Consider the following 20,049-nt stretch of genomic DNA (forward strand, 5'->3'; position numbering starts at 1 on the left):
TATAATTTACAATTCATTTAAACTCTCAGGTTACAGTCAAATGTGTTCATTTGTAATCAGGCAGGAGGGAACACAGAGGGTTAAATGGATTCCTTGCGTCCCTCACTTGCGTCGTCAAGGAAACCACGAGAAGCAGGGAAATTAGTTTTAAAAGCAATGGGACCGCCACGTGAAGCGACGCCCGTTTGTGATGACGCCGCACAGCTGATCGTCTGACAGCAGCCAGATCAGCATGCACTGCATCGTCCAATCAGTGAGCGATACGCAGTAAAGGGGGCGGGGCGAGTGTCTGAGGATTTCACAGGAGGATGGTCTGGTAGTTCCTCCATTATCGCTCCTCCGTTATCGCTCCTCGATCCTCGGTCCTCCGGCACACATAAGGCCACTGGGACGCTACTCAAGATGGCGCAGACAAATCAACTTCCGGTGAGACCGAGCCCGAGGAGCGAGGCAATGAATTATAACCGAAGTGAGACGCACCCAGAGACAGGAAGCAACAGACGAGACAGGGGTTGAACACGTTTCAAACTAAAACAGGAAACCAAAAAGACAGATCTACACAGGACAAAAATAAAACACAGACAGATCGTGACAATGACAGCGCCACCATCTTTTTCCTTTAACTCTATCAGTGTCGCAGCAAAGCCCCTCACCCCGGGTCGCACTTTGCGCTCCGACAGAACATGCGAACAGATCGTGAACCTGAGGAATCCTATTAGCGACACCCAGGTTCTCCTTGTGACACCTTTCGTCGCCTCCGTCTCCGTGGGAACCAGCCAATCAGTGTTCGGCACAGACAGAGGGCTCAGCCACCTTCATCTCACCCAGTCGCTGCACCAGATTTAATCTGTGGTGCCGAAATTGAATTGTGCTTTTGCTGAAAGTGGCAATTAAACCGCGAGAAGAAGTGCTGCCCAGGAACAAAGCACTTCAGCAGATTGAATGAAAGTTTCCCTGTGTGTTTGCATGTCTGTTTGCAGACGCTCTGAACCACAGCTCTGTTGAGAATAATCTGCTTTTCTTTCCCCCCGAGCCTTCAGAGAGCATCCGGTGGAAGAATAATACTAATAGCTCTGCTGAATAAGCACGCAGGATTTGGGGCTAATATGAATGTGTTGCTAATACCTCACCAAGTGGGGCTACAGGTGGGGTCCAGAACTAGCAAGCCACACGAACGATGTGCGACACACATACGGCCAGGGTCCGTTGAATTTTGGGAATGTTGGGTTGCAGATTAGCATTTTCCAAAGGGGGGTTCGGTTAGCATGAAACACTTGACATAACTGAAGGATAAGCTACACAAGAAAGTAGAAAGAAAGAAAAGTATTTCTGCTAAAAAGTGAGCAATGACTGATAGTCAGAGCAAAACGTTTCAGATGTGTGTATCTCACACTGACTCGCTTTAATTCACGGGCCTTTTGTTATTCATGTTTTATTATCTTTGCTTTGAGTGTTTTTAAATGCCATCTTATAATATGTTTCTTAATGTCTTTCATTTTTCTAAAGCACTTTGAATTGCCTTGTGTTGAACGGTGCTGTATAAATAAACTTGCCTTACCTCGCCTTACCATATGTCTGTTGCCATAGAAACGGAGGCTGGACGCCGTGGTCGTCATGGGGACAGTGCAGCACCACCTGTGGGACGGGTTTCGAGCTGCGTCAGCGATCCTGTAACAACCCGTCCCCCCGACACGGTGGACGAGTGTGTGTGGGCCCGAGCAGGGACGAGAGGTGAGGACACACACACACACACACACACACACACACACACACACACGTTCATAAAGTAACTTTTCAAACTCATGATTAAATGCTTTTTACCAAACCAAATAAACGACATGGAATACGGTAAGCATACTCCCGTTATATTCAAGTATCGTGAATATGTGGCGAAAAGAGACCTCCAGCAGAGATAGAGACAATATGTAACAAAGTAACTGTTTACTGCTTTGTGTTCTTACCAGATGAAATTCACTCGGTCTTTTCTCATTTAAATAAGAACTCTCGTGCGAATGCAAGTGAATATGAAAATACACTGACTGTTCTCATGCATGCACACGGAGAAAGTGACTTCATATTTAGAGAACATTTACATTGAACTGGACTCTGATTGATATTGCATTGATAGTACCAAGTGCGACAAACAGCAACTTTAAATACAATTCAAAATATTTTCTGTTTGAATTAGTTTGTGCTTGTTATTACCCATTTTTAAATTGTGCACCAGGAGCCCCTCTATTCGACTTATTTGACGATATGAAGGACAATCGTTTTGTGGAATCTCTAATCCTAATCTGTGTTACAGTACGACGGTCAGAAATGTAGATTTGAATGCTTTTGCACACAAATAAAGTGACTTCATATTTATAATGTTGATATAACTGGAGTCTGTAAATCACATTATATTGATGGCATACGGAGAAAGTAAAGTGTACTGCTACTTCCATTGACATTCCCTCAAGATATTTCACTTGGTTTCAAACAAATCTGAGTTACGGAGCCTACACACGGCGGAGTGCGTTGCCGGTGGGCGGTGGGCGTGTCTTGAGCAACAACAACCAACCACATGAATGTCCCGCCCCGGACACACAAAGCAAAGCATTCATGCTACATCCATGCTGGCTAAATATACTGTCTATGCTTGCTAGCTGTCCATTCAAACGAAGTACACTGGATATAAACTCCCCAAACAAGCGAAAACCTACCAGTTTCCCCCACTGCCTCTGCCACCTCCCCCCATGCCTGGCTCCTCCGGTTTGTATCCCTGTATGTGAAAGAGGGACTGGTCATAGAGTACCGGGTGATTCCCTACCGCCACGATAATGTTCTCCTCCTTTTGTTGACATATGGGAAATGACTGCGGTCTGGCTCTCCCAGCATACACCCGGTTTGATTGGCTAGCGCTTGTACTGTCAGATTTGCATACGAGGGATTTGATTGGCTGACGCCTCCGTCGAGGCGGCAAAAGTAGAACATTGCTCTACTTTTGCAGCGAGCACCTCGAGAGAAGCTACGCTTTGCTCCCACAATGCAGTTCGGCGAATCGTGACGTCACCCCATTCAAAGTGAATGGGCAGAAGCGCTGAAGCGGCAACGCACGCCGCCGCGTGTAGGGGCCGGTAGTCTCTGCTCTCTATGATCAGTTTAGGTCGTGTAACCCAGAGCCTTGAAGCCGGTTACACGACCTTCATATATTCATCATGATGTAACAGTTACAGCGACATTTAACTATCGCCTGGTCCTATATTCAAACTCTATCCCATGTTATAACGGTTTCAACTTGACTCTCAAATAGGTCAAGTCTCAATGAACAATGTGTGTCCGAGCCCTTTCCCTTTCATCAGTCCGGTTTGAATGTGTGGTTGATATCGTGATTAGACGGGAAGCGGCATAGTCTTTTGACCGTGTTCTTTTTGTTCTTTTTTGATACGGAGAACTTTGAGTCACGAGGAAGTGTGTCTTCGTGTTTGAATACCGCCCGAATCAAAATCCGACAACGATCTCCGCAAAGTTTGCTTGGAAGCAAAGCGTCATCACCCACGGACGGCATGGTACAGCGCTTTGACAGCACGCTCCTCCTCTGCCTGCACAGGTTCTGCAATGAAGGCGTCTCCTGCCCCCAGCCCATCTTCTGGGCCCCGTGGGGCTCCTGGACCAAGTGCAGCACCGAGTGTGGGGGGGGCGTCCACTCCAAGGTCCGCAGCTGTGAGAACGGCAACAGCTGCCCAGGATGTGCACTGGTAAGAAACACACACACACACACACACGCACACACACACGCTCGCTCGCACGCACACACACACACACACACACACACACACACACACAAAGAACATCTGTCAGCCTCAGGGGGTCCATCTACCTGCCTCTCTGCTTTTAATTGTTTTTATTTTATTATTATTTTTCAGTCACACAGACAGACACACACACACACACACACACACACACACACACACAGACAGACAGACAGACAGACAGACAGACAGACAGACAGACAGACAGACAGACAGACAGACAGACAGACAGACAGACAGACAGACAGACAGACAGACAGACAGACAGACAGACAGACAGACAGACAGACAGACAGACAGACACACACACACACACACACAGACACACACAGACACACACACACACACACACACACACACACACACACACACACACACACACACACACACACACACACACACACACACACACAGAGACATAGAAGAACATCTGTCAGCCTCAGGGGGTCCGTCTCCCTGCCTCTCTGCTTTTAAGACAACATGTGATAGTTAAGGAAGTGTTAAAATAGTTTTTGAACAGAAACGCCGTGGCTTTGTCAGATAATGTTGATCTCCATGTGTCTTTGTGTGTCGGAGTCTAAATGTAGGCGACACTTTAGTAAAGAGTGCAAAATCATTAAACAGGTGATGGTGACAGCGGAGATGAACATGCAAACATGAAGTCCGCTGACAAAACAAACACGTCTTTAAAATGAAAAAGTGACGTATTGTTTTTCCCATCAATGATTTTATTGTGATAAAAATGCCATACTATTGACGCTGATGGTGATCGACAGTCTCTTGGGACGTTCAGCTCTTCAGGGAAAATGATATTTCAACATCTCCTTGAACATTAGAACACACAGCTTTGCTTTTTATAGAAACAGTTCAGGACACAGTGTCGTTGTAGAGTGAGAGATTGGTGTTGAACGTATCTTATTGATCAAGTGGGAGGGAGGCTGTGGCGCAGTGGGCTAGTGCGTTGGTGTTGCGATCAGGTTCAAACCCCACTGCATGTCGTACTGCCCACAGTATTGAGTATGTAAGTCGCTTTGGATAAAAGCGCTCAATCAACGACTAGGGATGCTCGATTATGGCAAAAATCATAATCTCAATTATTTGGGTCAATAATTGTAATTGCGATTATTCATTGACTTTGAAAACATCCATTTATTGGAGAAGAAAACATTTGAACAGAATGTTTTAACAGTTGATTACCCTGAACTTTAAGTATAATTCAACTGAAAAACCAAAAAAAAGTATATATATATATATTAATAATAATAATAAAAAAATAATCGTTTTATTTCGATTACGTTGTTTTCGTAATCGTTGCAAGCCATAATCGTAATTGCGATTAAAATACGATTAATTGAGCAGCCCTACTAGAGACAAACATCTTCAAAACCAATGCGTCACATTTATATAAAACTCAATTCAACACTTAATTTCCAGGATAGGAATTTACCACAAAGCTGCTCTTGAGAAAAAATAACTCAAAAATGTAAAAATAAGAGCTGCGAAACCATTCAATCAGGAGACAAGAGACTGAAGTAAAGATAATTGTTCATTAAAACAGACGAGGAGATGTATAATCGAGGGGGGGGTTCTGTGACAAGCATCAAGATAAACACACTGGTGATGGTAGCAGCTGATGATTCTGTGCAGGGGGGTAACGGTAACCGCTGAACATTAGCCGCCTCTAGCTTATTGGTGGTAACGTAAAGACGTGTGACTGTGATGTCGTCGTTGTTATAGCATTACGTGAGCAAATGAGAAACGTCACCACGCCGAATATAACTCTTTTAGCGATTGCAGTTACGCTTTAAAAAACATTACAAACTGTGTTTATACGAGGAGATTATACTGCTGAACAACACATGTTAGAACCAGAAGCTTGTGATTCTATTTTCTGCAATACTCCAAATCATATGGAAATATCTCGTTGCTTTTTTCCAAGGCGAACTTGCAAAATGCTAAGCTCTGAGTAGGCCTGCAGAAATAAGTCATGACTGCACCGCTCTATTACTTTATTATGTAATTTTCACCCTGGAAATGGGGGTGTGTGTGTGTGTGTGTGTGTGTGTGTGTGTATATATAGAATTGTGTTTTTAATAGTTTTTAATTACAGAATTATCTTTTTTTTCTTTATCCTGCAACTGGATGACTGGAGAGCTACTTCTGTATAACCTTTGCTTTCTGCCCTCCCACTTCTACTCATTTTGTCTAATTGTTGAAATAGTAGAATAAATAAATAAAACAATTAATAATGTTAAAAAAAATACCCCAGAATTGGACTTTTTTCTCAAAATGTGGGATTTTTTTAAAAGTTAAATTAAGAATAAAACAATAAAACCCACTGACTTTTCCCCACCTGCAGGAGTACAAGGCGTGCAACCTGGAGGCGTGTCCCGAGGTAAAGAGGAACACCCCCTGGACCCCCTGGATGCCCGTCAACGTGACTCAGGGGGGGGCTCGTCAGGAGCAGAGGATACGCTACATGTGCCGCGCTCACCTGTCCGACCCCCACGAGCTGCAGATCGGACGCAGGAAGGTGGAGACGCGCTTCTGCCCCAACGACGGGACCGCCGCCTGCGAGACAGACAGTGAGTTAAAGACACACTGGAGGGGGGTCAGTACTGCAATAAAGGAAAAAGTACCTTAACATGGGATTCACATATTTAGAAAGAAGTCATTGACACACAGAGAAGTACATGTATATGTGGTTGAGTTACACTATCTTAAAAATGGTCCTCTTATTACTTTAGGGCAGTGCTTCTCAAAGTGTACCACTAGGGGGCGCCCCCTAGTGGTCCGTGAGTATATTGGTAACATTTCACATTTAAAATAAATAAATACATTTAAGTTTTCCGCACTCTCGCGGGAATATCTCCGCAATGGAACAAGCTTACGTTACACTTTCTATTGCATGATAAAGCCCAGGGCAACACCTTCGTCACACATGTTGCCACTTGTTTGTACCATTTCCAGGCGATTTATAATCTGTTCTAGAAAAACGATGTGTTTTGGGATATTTGTGGAGTTAGGTGGTCCGCGAGTGTTTTTTTATTGGTCAAGTGGTCCTTGGTATGAAAAAGTTTGAGAAACACTGCTTTAGGGCGATACAACTGGTTGTTTTCCTTTCTACCCAAATGAAAAGAGGATTACAACAAGTAAGAAATGACATATTGGCAGAGATGTCCTTCCTCTCCTTAAGCTAAACAGACACCGGACAGAGTTTAGTGATGATGAGAACAATGTACGCACCAAAGATAAGTGTGTTAACCCACTGCCCTTTCTCATATCTCTTCAAAATACATAAGTATAAAATATACATTGCTACCCGAGGATGGGCCGGCTTCTCTTCTAACCAAGCGTGACGTCATTGGGCCCAAAGATCTTTATTCCCATTGAGAAAGAGCCCTCTGTAAATCAGCGGATCATTTTGTACTTATGCTTCAATGAGCAACTGTCATAGGATTAAAGGGGATCCCTCCTCCGTCATCTTTGGTGAGGTCGAGTTTAAGGATTTATTTCAACAAATGTACAGAGCCCATATTGCATAGTGTCCATACTGAACAACACTCTATCTGAAGGGGTTCGGATCCAATTTGAAGGTTTCCTGATGGCGCCTGTCTTGGGACAATGTCCAAATGTAATGTTGTGATGAGTAGTGAACTGTTTCCATCTTTAGCCTGTACCAAGTAAACCTATCCAGTCATCTTCATCCTTAAAACTATAATAAACCAGTTTGAAATGGCTATAGAGACGAACGTTTGTGCCGGGAAATGTCAATAAGTTAATAATCAGTTATGTGTTTATGTGTACAGAAAAACACACACACACACACACACAGTCACCGCACACAGAAAGAGGCAGCCTGCAGAGATTCTTCCAGGCGGAGCATGACATGTTGAAGTGGCCCTCCGTTAGCCGTGTTAGCTCCCCTACGCGCTGTTAGTGACGGGGTCTCAGTCCAGCTCTTCCATACACACACACACACACACACACACACACACTCAGCGACACAGGGTCACGGTCCACTGCTCTCCACTGGTGAATCGATTGCTTGTCTGCGCCTGTCATCGTCCTGTGGGGCCACATCGACTCCGACACACTGATGAAACGCCGACAGAGGGGAACGGGGGATGCAGGACGTATGGAGAGAAATGCCTGCTGGCAAAGTCAAACACACTGTGTGACTTTCACTCAAGAGATCTGCATGCTTCACATCTCTCTTCATCTCCTTAACACTCTCAATCTGACAGCGCTGCATATATTTATTTCTGGGGCTTTCCTTCAGGCGGGATAACACCTTAGAGACCACCACACAATACACACTGTTGCAACCATGTGTACTTATGTGTCTTTATTTCTATATCTACTAATGGGTGCTTTCTCTATTTATTATTGCATGCCCTTTTTACCTGCTATGCCACTTTTGCTGTCACGCTGTAAATGTCTCCACTGCAGGACTAATAAAGGGATTCTGATTACAAATTATTGATCTAATATATCATATTCCAATTACAGACAGAGACGGGTTTATTACCGGCAGCTTTACACATACAAGGAATCTGAATTGATGTCATGGTTCATACATATAAAATAACATAAAAATAATAAAATAATATAGCAGTATTTACATAGAAATAGAATGGAATAAAATATGGAATACAATTCGGCAGTAATAGACTCTCCTTGCACTATTTCTATTCTATTTTATTTGTATTTACTTGCATTTTTTAACTATGTTATCTGTTGTATTGTGTTGAGCTGTTGGAGGAGCCTCTGGCCTCAGATTTAACTAAACTGTAGCTATGTACGAATAATAATAAAAGCCTTGAATCTTGAGCCTTGGATCCTGACTATTGTTCTGGTTCTTCTCTCTTTAGCCCTGGTGGAGGAGCTTCTGAAGACTCCTGTGGTGCGAGTGGCCGGTGCCGGCTGGTCGTCATGGGAGACGTGGTCCAGCTGCTCTCAGAGCTGTGCCAAAGGGTACCGAACCCGCCGGAGGTCGTGCTCCGGGCCGGAGGGGAAGAGCGCGCCCGTGGCCTGCCGAGGGTCTCCGGTCGACTACCAGGACTGTAACGTGCAGGCGTGTCCCGGTGAGTGGAGACCAGAGGTGGGAAGGAGTGGAGTACAAATACTTCGTTACTGTACTTAAGTACATGTTTCTGGTATCAGTACTTTACTCCACTACTTCTTTTTCTGACGACTTTTTACATTCTACTTCTTACATGTTGAACACAAATACCTGTACTTTCTACTTCTCACATGTTGAACACAAATACCTGTACTTTCTACTTCTTACATGTTGAACACAAATACCTGTACTTTCTACTTCTTACATGTTGAACACAAATACCTGTACTTTCTACTTCTTACATGTTGAACACAAATACCTGTACTTTCTACTTCTCACATGTTGAACACAAATACCTGTACTTTCTACTTCTTACATGTTGAACACAAATACCTGTACTTTCTACTTCTTACATGTTGAACACAAATACCTGTACTTTCTACTTCTCACATGTTGAACTCAAATACCTGTACTTTCTACTTCTTACATGTTGAACACAAATACCTGTACTTTCTACTTCTTACATGTTGAACACAAATACCTGTACTTTCTACTTCTTACATGTTGAACACAAATACCTGTACTTTCTACTTCTTACATGTTGAACACAAATACCTGTACTTTCTACTTCTTACATGTTGAACACAAATACCTGTACTTTCTACTTCTTACATGTTGAACACAAATACCTGTACTTTCTACTTCTTACATGTTGAACTCAAATACCTGTACTTTCTACTTCTTACATGTTGAACTCAAATACCTGTACTTTCTACTTCTCACATGTTGAACTCAAATACCTGTACTTTCTACTTCTTACATGTTGAACACAAATACCTGTACTTTCTACTTCTCACATGTTGAACTCAAATACCTGTACTTTCTACTTCTCACATGTTGAACCCAAATACCTGTACTTTCTACTTCTTACATGTTGAACTCAAATACCTGTACTTTCTACTTCTCACATGTTGAACTCAAATACCTGTACTTTCTACTTCTCTCATTTCCCAAACAGCTGGTTCCTTTAGTCTGAATGTGTGTTTGGTGGCGTGATCATTATTCTTTAGAGTCATTGCGTGCCTACTGATTTGAACACGATCCGTGTATCCATCATTTCCTGGTCTTCTCTAAAGAATATTGTTGCATATAGGAAAGAAAGGCAGGCAGTGAATAACAGTTTCATTAGAAGAACTTCTGAACTTAAACACCCGTTTGGATTGTTTTACACAATATGCAGCAACCACTGAAGTTCTATTATTCTCTTTTCTCTTTAATTACTTTATTTGACTTGCTCTTATAACATCTATTGTGAAACTTTTCTCCACTCATCGCTCAATGTTCCATTATGTGAAGTAAAATCTGAGCTCTCATGAGACTTTATAAATATGGGGGTATAACATCTCTGTATATTTCTGGTCTCTTTTCTAGAAAGAATAACCCTAACTTTCAGTCACATGCTGTTACAGTCTGAGGGATGACAGATTGGGTTTGATGAAATATGATGATTCGCTTTGATATAATGCAGAGCAGAACATGTCCAATGAAATGTACCATATGGTTTTAAATCACTAAATAGGACATTTTTAGTTCACAAGCTTTAAATTGCAATGATAAAACAACATCATTTTTAATTGGATATCTGCCACTGTTGGATTTGAGTACAATCTGATCCGATCAATTAAAATCTGCAGAGAGCTGCAATCATGACTTGATGAGATTGATAGAGTTCAGATAAAGTCAGTTGTATCTTCCCTGCTAAATGAAGGGTTCATAAAGGAGATACTTGCACACTAAGAGACAGGGGCGGACTGGCCATTGGGAATACCGGGAGTTTTCCCGGTGGGCCGGTGCTGTGCGTGGGCCGGAGGGCAAAACAATTATAGTTTTTTTTGATTGCTTAAATCCTACCGGCCAACATTTGTAAGTGTTCCGGCTCCCTGGTTGCGGCCCACACCCCACTAGGCTACCTATGTTCTATATGTTTCACTTTCACACATGAGGCCCGTAGCAGCTGTCACTGCGCAGTGAACGATCAGGAGTGAGTGACTGAAAGACCTAGCTGGCAGTTGCCTACAGATGGATAAACAAGCTCCAAAGCGTAAAGGCGTTTTTGTATAGTTTGTGTATACAGTATACAGTATTGTAGCGAGCCCTGGGTTCAGAGGGAGGGGCTTGCATGGGGGAGGGGGGGGGTGGCAGGGAAACGGGGTTCAGGGGTAGTGGCTGTACCCGTAGGATAGAAAAGGGGGAAGTGACGTCTGACTCAGAGGTCGCGCGGCTGTGGAGAAGAACGTGTTGCCCACATTCTGTTACTGAGTTTAGGCTAGTTAGCTAGCAGGTTTGGGCGCAGTCACTTTTGCCTCCACTTGCTGTTCAAAGAAAAAGTAAATCTGTTTACAGTTCTGTTTCATATGGGTGTGGAGAGATGTATCCATAGATTTAGTCCCTAATGTTGCTCTCAAAGTGCATCAGATTGATGCATTTAACTTCAACATTTAAAAAAAAAAAAATCTTCCCCGGGGAACATGCCCCCGGACCCCCCTAGAGGAGGTGAGGTCCACCACCTGCCCACACCCCTTGTTAAATTGTGTCACCCACAATGAGGATGCTTCCTACGCCCATGTTTTATTCCCCATGTGTCAAGTCAGGCAAATTGGGTCCAAATGTTATTGCATCAATGATCTGTTAACATTAAAATCACTAAATATATGCTGTAACTATTTTGCTCTCGGCAACTCAAGGGCTGCTCAGGTAATGTGATTACTATATGAATAATGGTCCAAATTAACTTAAAATGCATCGGGTTTTTTGTTAAGTTACATACTTTCATCGCCGGCCGGCTGATACATTAAGTGGGCCTGTCTGTCAATTAATCCCCGGGCCACTTTTCCCCCCAGTCCGCCCCTGCTAAGAGATACGGAGACGGAGACAGAGAGAGGAGAAGGTCAATGGTGGAAGTGAAACGGAGCTGAGTGGATCATTAGCTTCATTAGCTAATGGTTAGCTGCAGCATAGAGGGAGAGTCCTTAACAAATTAAGTCATCTACTTCAAAGTCCTCATCAAGACATAATCAGCTGACTTAGGACTCCACTGACCACAGACTGCTGCACTGACAGGCTGCACTTATTAAACCAGACTCAGGACACACACACACACACACACACACACACACACACACACACACACACACACACACACACACACACACACACACACACACACACACACACACACACACACACACACACACACACACACACACACACACACACACACACACACACACACACACACACACACACACACACACACACACACACTAGGGCTGTACCCGAATATTCGACTATTCGTTCGTTGGCCAACTATTCGGGTTTCAATTTCATTATTCGGATATTCATTTTTTTTTTTTTTTTTCAAACAAAAAAATATTTTTAAAAATAAAATATTTTTCAAACAAATTAATATATTTTTCTAAATGTATGCTATTAATAAAGGCGAATTGCCATATTCTTATACTATATTTATACTTTTGAATTGCACTGTTAAAATGCGGAAATATATACAATCTCAGCCTGTGCTCCTGACATTGCGTTCACTGTTCACAGTCACGAACGCAAATGGCACGCTTCACCTCGCTTCACCCATAAAATGCCGAAGACTTCAGCTGTGTGGGACCATTTTAAATTGGACGACGGTAAAAAGAAGGCAATGTGCCAAATATGTGATAAGAAACTGGACTACCACGGTGGCACAACAACTCTGAAAAGTCACCTGGATGCTGTAACCTAGCTTAGCTTAGCTGTTGTGAAGTTGCCATGATGAAGCTGCTTTATCCGCCGTTTAAACAGTAACGTTAAACATGATAAAAACGTGCACTTACTTTGCTTGGAAAATAGTTGCAAGCAAGCAACCGAATTATTTTTTTATATTAGTTTTTTAATTTTATCAGCATAGTGAAAATAATAGGAGTAATGTGGGAACATCTGGGGCTAAGGCAATTATTGGCATAAAGTTGAGTAGCTCAGCCTAATAATACATTGTGGCCATAGGTGCATCCCCACGCATCCCAGCCATCAACATCCTCAACAATACAGCAGACCCTACAGTTAAAAAAAACGATAACGGAGAAAAGAAAGATAGAGATAACAGATGCCATAGTACATTTCATCGCTATGGATATGAGACCCATTTACATAGTCGAAGGCGAAGGCTTCAGAAAATTAATGAAGAAGATGGAGCCCGGCTACACTGTCCCCAAACGCTCCAGTATTTTAGATGCCATGTCTCTGAAGTACAGCGATCACCGAGACCAAATTGTAACTCAGATTGAAAACTCAACTGCCGTAATTTTTACAACGGACATTTGGACCACCTCGGTGCGTATGGAGGCGTATATGGCTGTCACCCGTCATTTCATAACTCGCGAGTGGAAACTCTGTTACTTTGTTTTGGAAACCAAAGTAATGGAAGTAAACCATACGGGAGTAAATATTGCAGAACAGCTTGGAGAAGTGGCGGACGCCTTTGCCATTCCGAATTATAAGCGAGTAGCCGTTGTCCACGACAATGCCAGCAACATGAAGCTGGCAGCTGAAATATGTGTTTTGTATCTTTGTTTGACTGTTCAGGTTGTAAAATGTTATAGACGGAATGTGGAACTGCGCTGGGTTAAATGCAGAGGACACATTTAGTTTTAATGTTTGCGAGTACTGATACAATAAATACATATAAATCGTAATAGTATGCTCTATCTGCGCTTCTGCTTAACAGCGTGTTGTCAGGTGTCTCGGATTCGGAGCGTGTTATGAAACCTTTTGGGGGGAAAAAAAAAAATGTGAAAAAAAAAATGTATTAAAAAAAAATACAAATCTCTCCGCACCGAATATTCGCTGCTGATTACTACCGAATATCCGGAGCCCGAAAAATGGTATTCGGGACAGCCCTAACACACACACACACACACACACACACACACACACACACACACACACACACACACACACACACACACACACACACACACACACACACACACACACACACACACACACACACACACACTTAAGCTCTCGCTATCTATATTCCAGAGCGGTGCCAAATGAGTTAAGGGTTTATGATTGGTTGGTGCAAAGCTGATTACATTCCCGTAGTCGTAGTGTATTTAAATGTCAGTTGTTGGCATCCACGTGGAATCCTTAGTTGTTAGCAGCGGACGCTTGTTAGCTAAGAAAACCCTGCCAATGCGCCCTTTCGGTTGCTTCCTGCTGTGAAGTAGCCAATCAGGAAGCATCACTGCCTGCATCCTCCTGGGGTAGAGACTCAGGTGAGAAAAGGACAAGGCCAGATTAGAGAGGGGTGGAGGGTGTGTGTGTGTGTGTGTGTGTGTGTGTGTGTGTGTGTGTGTGTGTGTGTGTGTGTGTGTGTGTGTGTGTGTGTGTGTGTGTGTGTGTGTGTGTGTGTGTGTGTGTGTGTGTGTGTGTGTGTGTGTGTGTGTGTGTGTGTGTGTGTGTGTTGTGGTGTGTTGTGTGTGTGTGTGTGTGTGTGTGTGTGTGTGTGTGTGAGAGTGAGTCACTTTGAGCCTGAGTTCAATTATAAATGTCATTATAAGAAGTTACTGTTTGACCTAAAAATAACGGTGCTTTTAGTGAAAGTTCTGAAACTCGATCAATATGTATTTTCCTGTTTTTTAAATCAATCCGTGTGCTGTGTGTGAGTGGACCTCTCATGTCAACTAAGACATATTATCAGAGTCAGTTGTCGAGTATTATTAGCAAACTGCAAGTCATCACATGTGACAATTAAACTAATCTCAAAATAGTTGAATTATGTATTCGATCACTGCGATATAAGAGAGAGGCTACTCGGATAATGTACTGTTGTGTTACTAATGCTCTCATAGCTAATATAAATGATGCTGGCATAGTTAGGGACGGCCTGATACCTGATGCGTCAGATGGAAACCAAAACAGACATACAAGCCAGATTAGCACACACACAAAGAGACAGACACACACAAAGAGACACACACACACAAAGAGACACACTCACACACAAAGAGACACACACACACACACACACACACACACACAAGAGACACACACACACACAAAGAGACACACACAAAGACACACGCACACACAAAGAGACACACACACACACAAAAAGAGACACACACACACACACAAAAAGAGACACACACACAAAGAAACACACGCACACAAAGAGACACACACACACAAGACACACACAAAGAGACACACTCACACACAAAGAGACACACACACACACACACACACACACAAAGAGGACACACACACACACAAAAAGAGACACACACAAAGAGACACACGCAGACAAAAAGAGACACACACACACACACACACACACACAAAGAGACACACACAAAGACACACGCACACACAAGACACACACACACACACACACAAAGAGACACACACACACACAAAGAGACACACACACACACACACACACACAAAGAGACACACACAAACACACACACACAAACACACAAAGAGACACACACACACAAAAAGAGACACACTCACACACAAAGAGACACACATACACACACTCACACACAAAGAGACACACACACACACACACACACACACACACACACACACACACAAAAACACACACACACACACACAAACACACACACACAACACACACACACACACACACACACACACACAAACACACACACACACACACACCACACACACACACACACACACACACACACACACACACACAACACACACACACAGACACACACACACTACTTCATACATGTCCAGCCTTAAGACGTCAAGAAAGTTCAACTCAAACCATAAATCAGACCCTCCAAGTCAATCAAGGTCAGTTTTCACGTCAGCTCTGTCAATAACGTTGGATCCTCCAGTTTAAGTCTCTCGTGTTCACGAGCAGCCAAACTAACACACAAGGACACGTTTGACACCTTTCAAGTTTCTGAAAATAAGCGAGGCGCGGGGGAGGAGTGACTCGCAGTGAGAGCGTTATAAAGCAGGAAGCCAGTCAGGTAGGCGGTGTTCGGTTCAGTCATTCGCAGACAGGCCTGCAAACAGCCAGTTAGCGGTCGGCAGAGCGGGGTCCGGCTGTGAGCTAGTCAGAGGTAAGTGGTCGCGCTCAGTGTGCGAACTATACCACGGACTCCGGGGGAGCCGGGATTTTTTTTTGCGGGGGGGGGAATGCTGAACAGATTTCCCGAGCATGTATGGGCTACGCAAACTTCAATCAACTTGATAATAAATAATCCACGGACCACCAATGTAACGTTTGACTGTTTAATTAAATCAACTTAAAATGACTCAAAAACAGGCTACATTGTTTCACATGGGCTATAGCCTATTATGGCTGTAGCCTACACAGAGCCGAACACACGCGATAAGAGCAGCCAGCGGCACCAACCATGAACAATATTAATATTAATAATACAGCTATAGCACAACACAACCCTCTCACTGCCTGGAGAGACGCGACGCCACACACACAACACAACGGCTCGTCTCGGCTTGTGTCTCTTCAGCCCCCAAGTTAACGTTAGCTGTCAAGTTAGCACTAGCACTGACCTTAGCTCCCTCCTCTCTCGGTTCTGTTGTAGCAGCAGTCACAACGTACGATGTGCTACCACCAGCTACATTCGGTTGGTCTTCTTGATCGGGTTGTTTGGCCGTCTTTTTAAAGAAATTGCCAAAGGTAAATTGTTTTTTTCTTTTCGACATGTCAGCAGCAGCAGCAACAATGCCTGGTAAACATGCAGTGCTAAAACTAAACGAGCTTGTGAGTGAGTGGGTAGTGGGTGGAGCTGCGGGCAGCGTGCAAGCAGGTGACACTTTTTTCATGAATCATAAACTCTAAATATAATTTTATTTCACTTATTTTACACCTTTGAAAAAAAGACCATGCCCACATTTATTTTGTCATCATATCAGTATTTTAGAGAGCTCCCCCTAAATGTCACAAACCATGTTCCCAGGGGAGCTCATGTCACCACTAGGGGAGCTATAGCTCCCCCTGCTCCCCTCCAGTTCGCACCCTCGCGCTAATCCACTCGGCTAATAGAGGAGCCTGCAGCACTGTGACGTTACCTGGCAACGCCGCCTGTCTCCATCAGAGAGTCACACTCCGCTGATTAGATCAGGCACCGGAACATTAGCGGAGCCGTGGGGAGACGGGATCAATCGATAGGACGAAGCGAAGACGGTGGGAGTATGAAAAATGTGAAATCAGCAGGCACCCAATTTAGTGTTTATAACTAAAGGCATTAGAACCTGGGCATTCGTCTCTCTTGAGAACCGGGAGCTGCAAAAAGCAGTTTACTGCTGATAAATGTGTAATAATAACAATGACATAATGGTGTTTTATAACCTGTTAAAAAAAATGTAAATGTCCAATTTATAAGCACCTTAAATATATATAATTTATATAATAATATAATTGTATAATCAGCACTTTTAGAGTCTGATCTGAAAGCATAATGTCAGGTGTTTACATGTTAAGGGCCTTGCTACGTATTGACTAAGACGTATTACGAGGACAGTAATACAAACCGTTACCTCATCATTTGTAGGACATTATTTGATTAATTGTTGGTGGTCTCCAAGAGGCCAGCGTCACCAGATTGACTCCAAAGGTTAGTCATAGCCGGTTAGCATTAGCAACATCTAGCCTTGTGATAATGGTCCGCTCAAAGTCAATGTACATTATACAAATACAAATGAAATGGTACAACTGTTACCGAATACGCACAAATACAAAGTTATATTTGTATTTACTTGCTCATCTCCAAACATTCTTTTGCACTATTTTGTCTGTTTTATTTGTTCTAGATCCTATGTTGCACTGTTGGATGAGCCGTGACTTAAGTGTTTCATTGCCATATCTACACTGTAGCTAATATGCTAATGTCAATACAGCCTTGAAACTTGAAATCTGGGAGATCTGGGGATTCAAGTCATCTCAAAGATCCTCCAAAGTAAATGATGATGGAGGATGCCAAACACTGACCTTTCAAATAACCATTGCTCTTGTGTTGTTTGTGTGTTACAGTGAAAGGTGCGTGGTCCTGCTGGTCGTCCTGGTCCCAGTGCTCAGTGGGCTGTGGGGGGGGTCACTACCAGAGGACTCGCTCCTGTAACAGCCCGGCGCCCGCTAACGGAGGGGAAATCTGCCTGGGCCTCCACACTGAGGAGGCGCTGTGCAACACACACACCTGCGATGGTAAGGGCACACATACATTCGGTCTGGATTCAGCTCTGAGAGGACTGACTGGAGCACCAAGGATGCTTCAGACTGACTTTAATGATTCTCCCATTAGATGGTAGCCGTTCATATTCTCTGTTCAAAAATTCAAACTGTAACCCTGTCGTGCATCGTCTCTTCACCCCGCCTCCAGACAGGCAATCCTCTCTCTCACCGTGTCGTCGCTAAATTCCTTCTTTCGTAATTTGCCTAATGAACAAACCAGGTCTTAGCGGTACGAAGAGATTAACAGTCATGCTAAAAGAAACAACTCATGCTCAAACCTCGCTGAGCTGCCGCTGCTCTGAGATCCATGGAAGCCTTTGGAACGTTTTAAAAAGAGATTTCCTCTTGTTGCTTAACTTTAGAGTAGTTTTACATCATGTGTCCGAAGTTTCGAATGCCAGTGTGTCCAGAGGCAGGGGCGGACCGGCCCACTTCGGTAGGGCGGGTGGGGGGGTTGGGGGTGCTAGTGACTTATCCGACCGGCCTACCTCGGTACCGCAAGTAAATACCGCCAGTTGATTGTCAACAGGGGGTGGGGGGTTGGGGGTGCTATTGACTTATCCGACCGGCCTACCTCGGTACCGCAAGTGAATACCGCCAGTTGATTGTCAACAGGGGGGGGGGGGGTTGGGGGTGCTAGTGACTTATCCGACCAGCCTACCTCGGTACCGCAAGTAAATACCGCCAGTTGATTGTCAACAGGGGGGGGGGGGGGGGGGGGGTTGGGGGTGCTAGTGACTTATCCGACCAGCCTATCTCGGTACCGCAAGTAAATACCGCCAGTTGATTGTCAACAGGGGGGGTGCTAGTGACCTAACGTCCCGATGGCCAGTCCACCACTGACCAGAGGGCACGTTTTTATATTGTTAATAGGCAAACAAATATCACACAACAATTACTAAAGTTTTGTTTATTGTTAACTTCTGAGTTATCTGTGGAAAAGAGACTTTTGGAAAAAAACGTTGCTGTTTTTCTAACATTTAAACTTTTGAATGCTGCGAGAAACCACAAATGTAATTTATTTTGCTTCTGTTGAGGAGGACACAAACAATCTCAAGGGTAAACGTCTTAAGACCTGGATAATTAAAAGGAAAACTATCAAGATTCCACTTTAGGTAAGTGAGAAAAAGGGTTTTTTAGGTAAACTGATTCTTTATCACATCTTTAATAAAACAAGAAGACACAAAAACTAATTTGGAAAACTAATTCCCAATGCCAACGGGTTTCTTTTCACTCACCCTTGCCTCCCCGCATCACGATGATGAGATGTGAGATGTATACCAACGCCCCGTGTCCCCCTTCCCGTCCCATTCTGCACCTGCAAGGACACTGAAATATTCATGAGAGATCCGCCTGTTAATCCACAAGGAGAAGGAAAAAGAAAATCCAGCATCAAAACTTAGAATTAGGATTCAGCCAGACTCGGATTCTGAGCGTTAATATCAAACAGCCTTCAACGCGTTGTCACCAAAAGGTGATGTTCACCTATTTATGGGTTCAATCTTCTGGAAAACAAAAATGGCGTCGACAGATAATCATTGTCAGAGGGTGATTGCATATTTGTCCGCAAGTGATGTGTTTTACAGGATGTTTTTTAGCTTGGATGTAATATTTGTTTCGTCCTTGCGAAGCTGCTTTTCATTTTGAATCAGCCTGACTGTCACTCAACTGGAAAGGAACACTTTAAACTCAGCCTGGCTTGCAGTTAAAAAGTCTAATGGCTTTTTTGTTTTGGCCTTTATCAGGTTAATTCCTCTGTGTTCAATAGGACCCATTGAGGCTTCTTTCTCTATGACAGTCGGCTAACAATCACTCCATCCCCGATTCGTCTCCTCGTCCATTAGTCTATTGACAGGCACAGTATCAGTCATCTATCGGGGTCCTGCTGGTGCCAC

At 43.6% G+C, this 20,049-nt stretch overlaps 1 protein-coding gene across 3 annotated transcripts in view; it reads left to right on the top strand.

The window, feature by feature from the left end:
* sema5ba (sema domain, seven thrombospondin repeats (type 1 and type 1-like), transmembrane domain (TM) and short cytoplasmic domain, (semaphorin) 5Ba) overlaps positions 1 to 20,049 on the top strand; it is a 281,741-nt gene that overhangs the window by 245,898 nt on the left and 15,794 nt on the right. For all 3 annotated transcript variants that reach the window (XM_034110160.2, XM_034110161.2, XM_034110162.1), the window contains 5 exons: positions 1,588 to 1,731; positions 3,593 to 3,740; positions 6,154 to 6,379; positions 8,669 to 8,881; positions 17,957 to 18,127. In XM_034110160.2, coding sequence (XP_033966051.1) covers positions 1,588 to 1,731; positions 3,593 to 3,740; positions 6,154 to 6,379; positions 8,669 to 8,881; positions 17,957 to 18,127 — 902 coding nt within the window. The remainder of the gene's footprint in view (positions 1 to 1,587; positions 1,732 to 3,592; positions 3,741 to 6,153; positions 6,380 to 8,668; positions 8,882 to 17,956; positions 18,128 to 20,049) is intronic.

This window comes from Pseudochaenichthys georgianus, chromosome 21 (genome assembly GCF_902827115.2).
Source record: "Pseudochaenichthys georgianus chromosome 21, fPseGeo1.2, whole genome shotgun sequence".
Taxonomy (NCBI): domain Eukaryota; kingdom Metazoa; phylum Chordata; class Actinopteri; order Perciformes; family Channichthyidae; genus Pseudochaenichthys; species Pseudochaenichthys georgianus.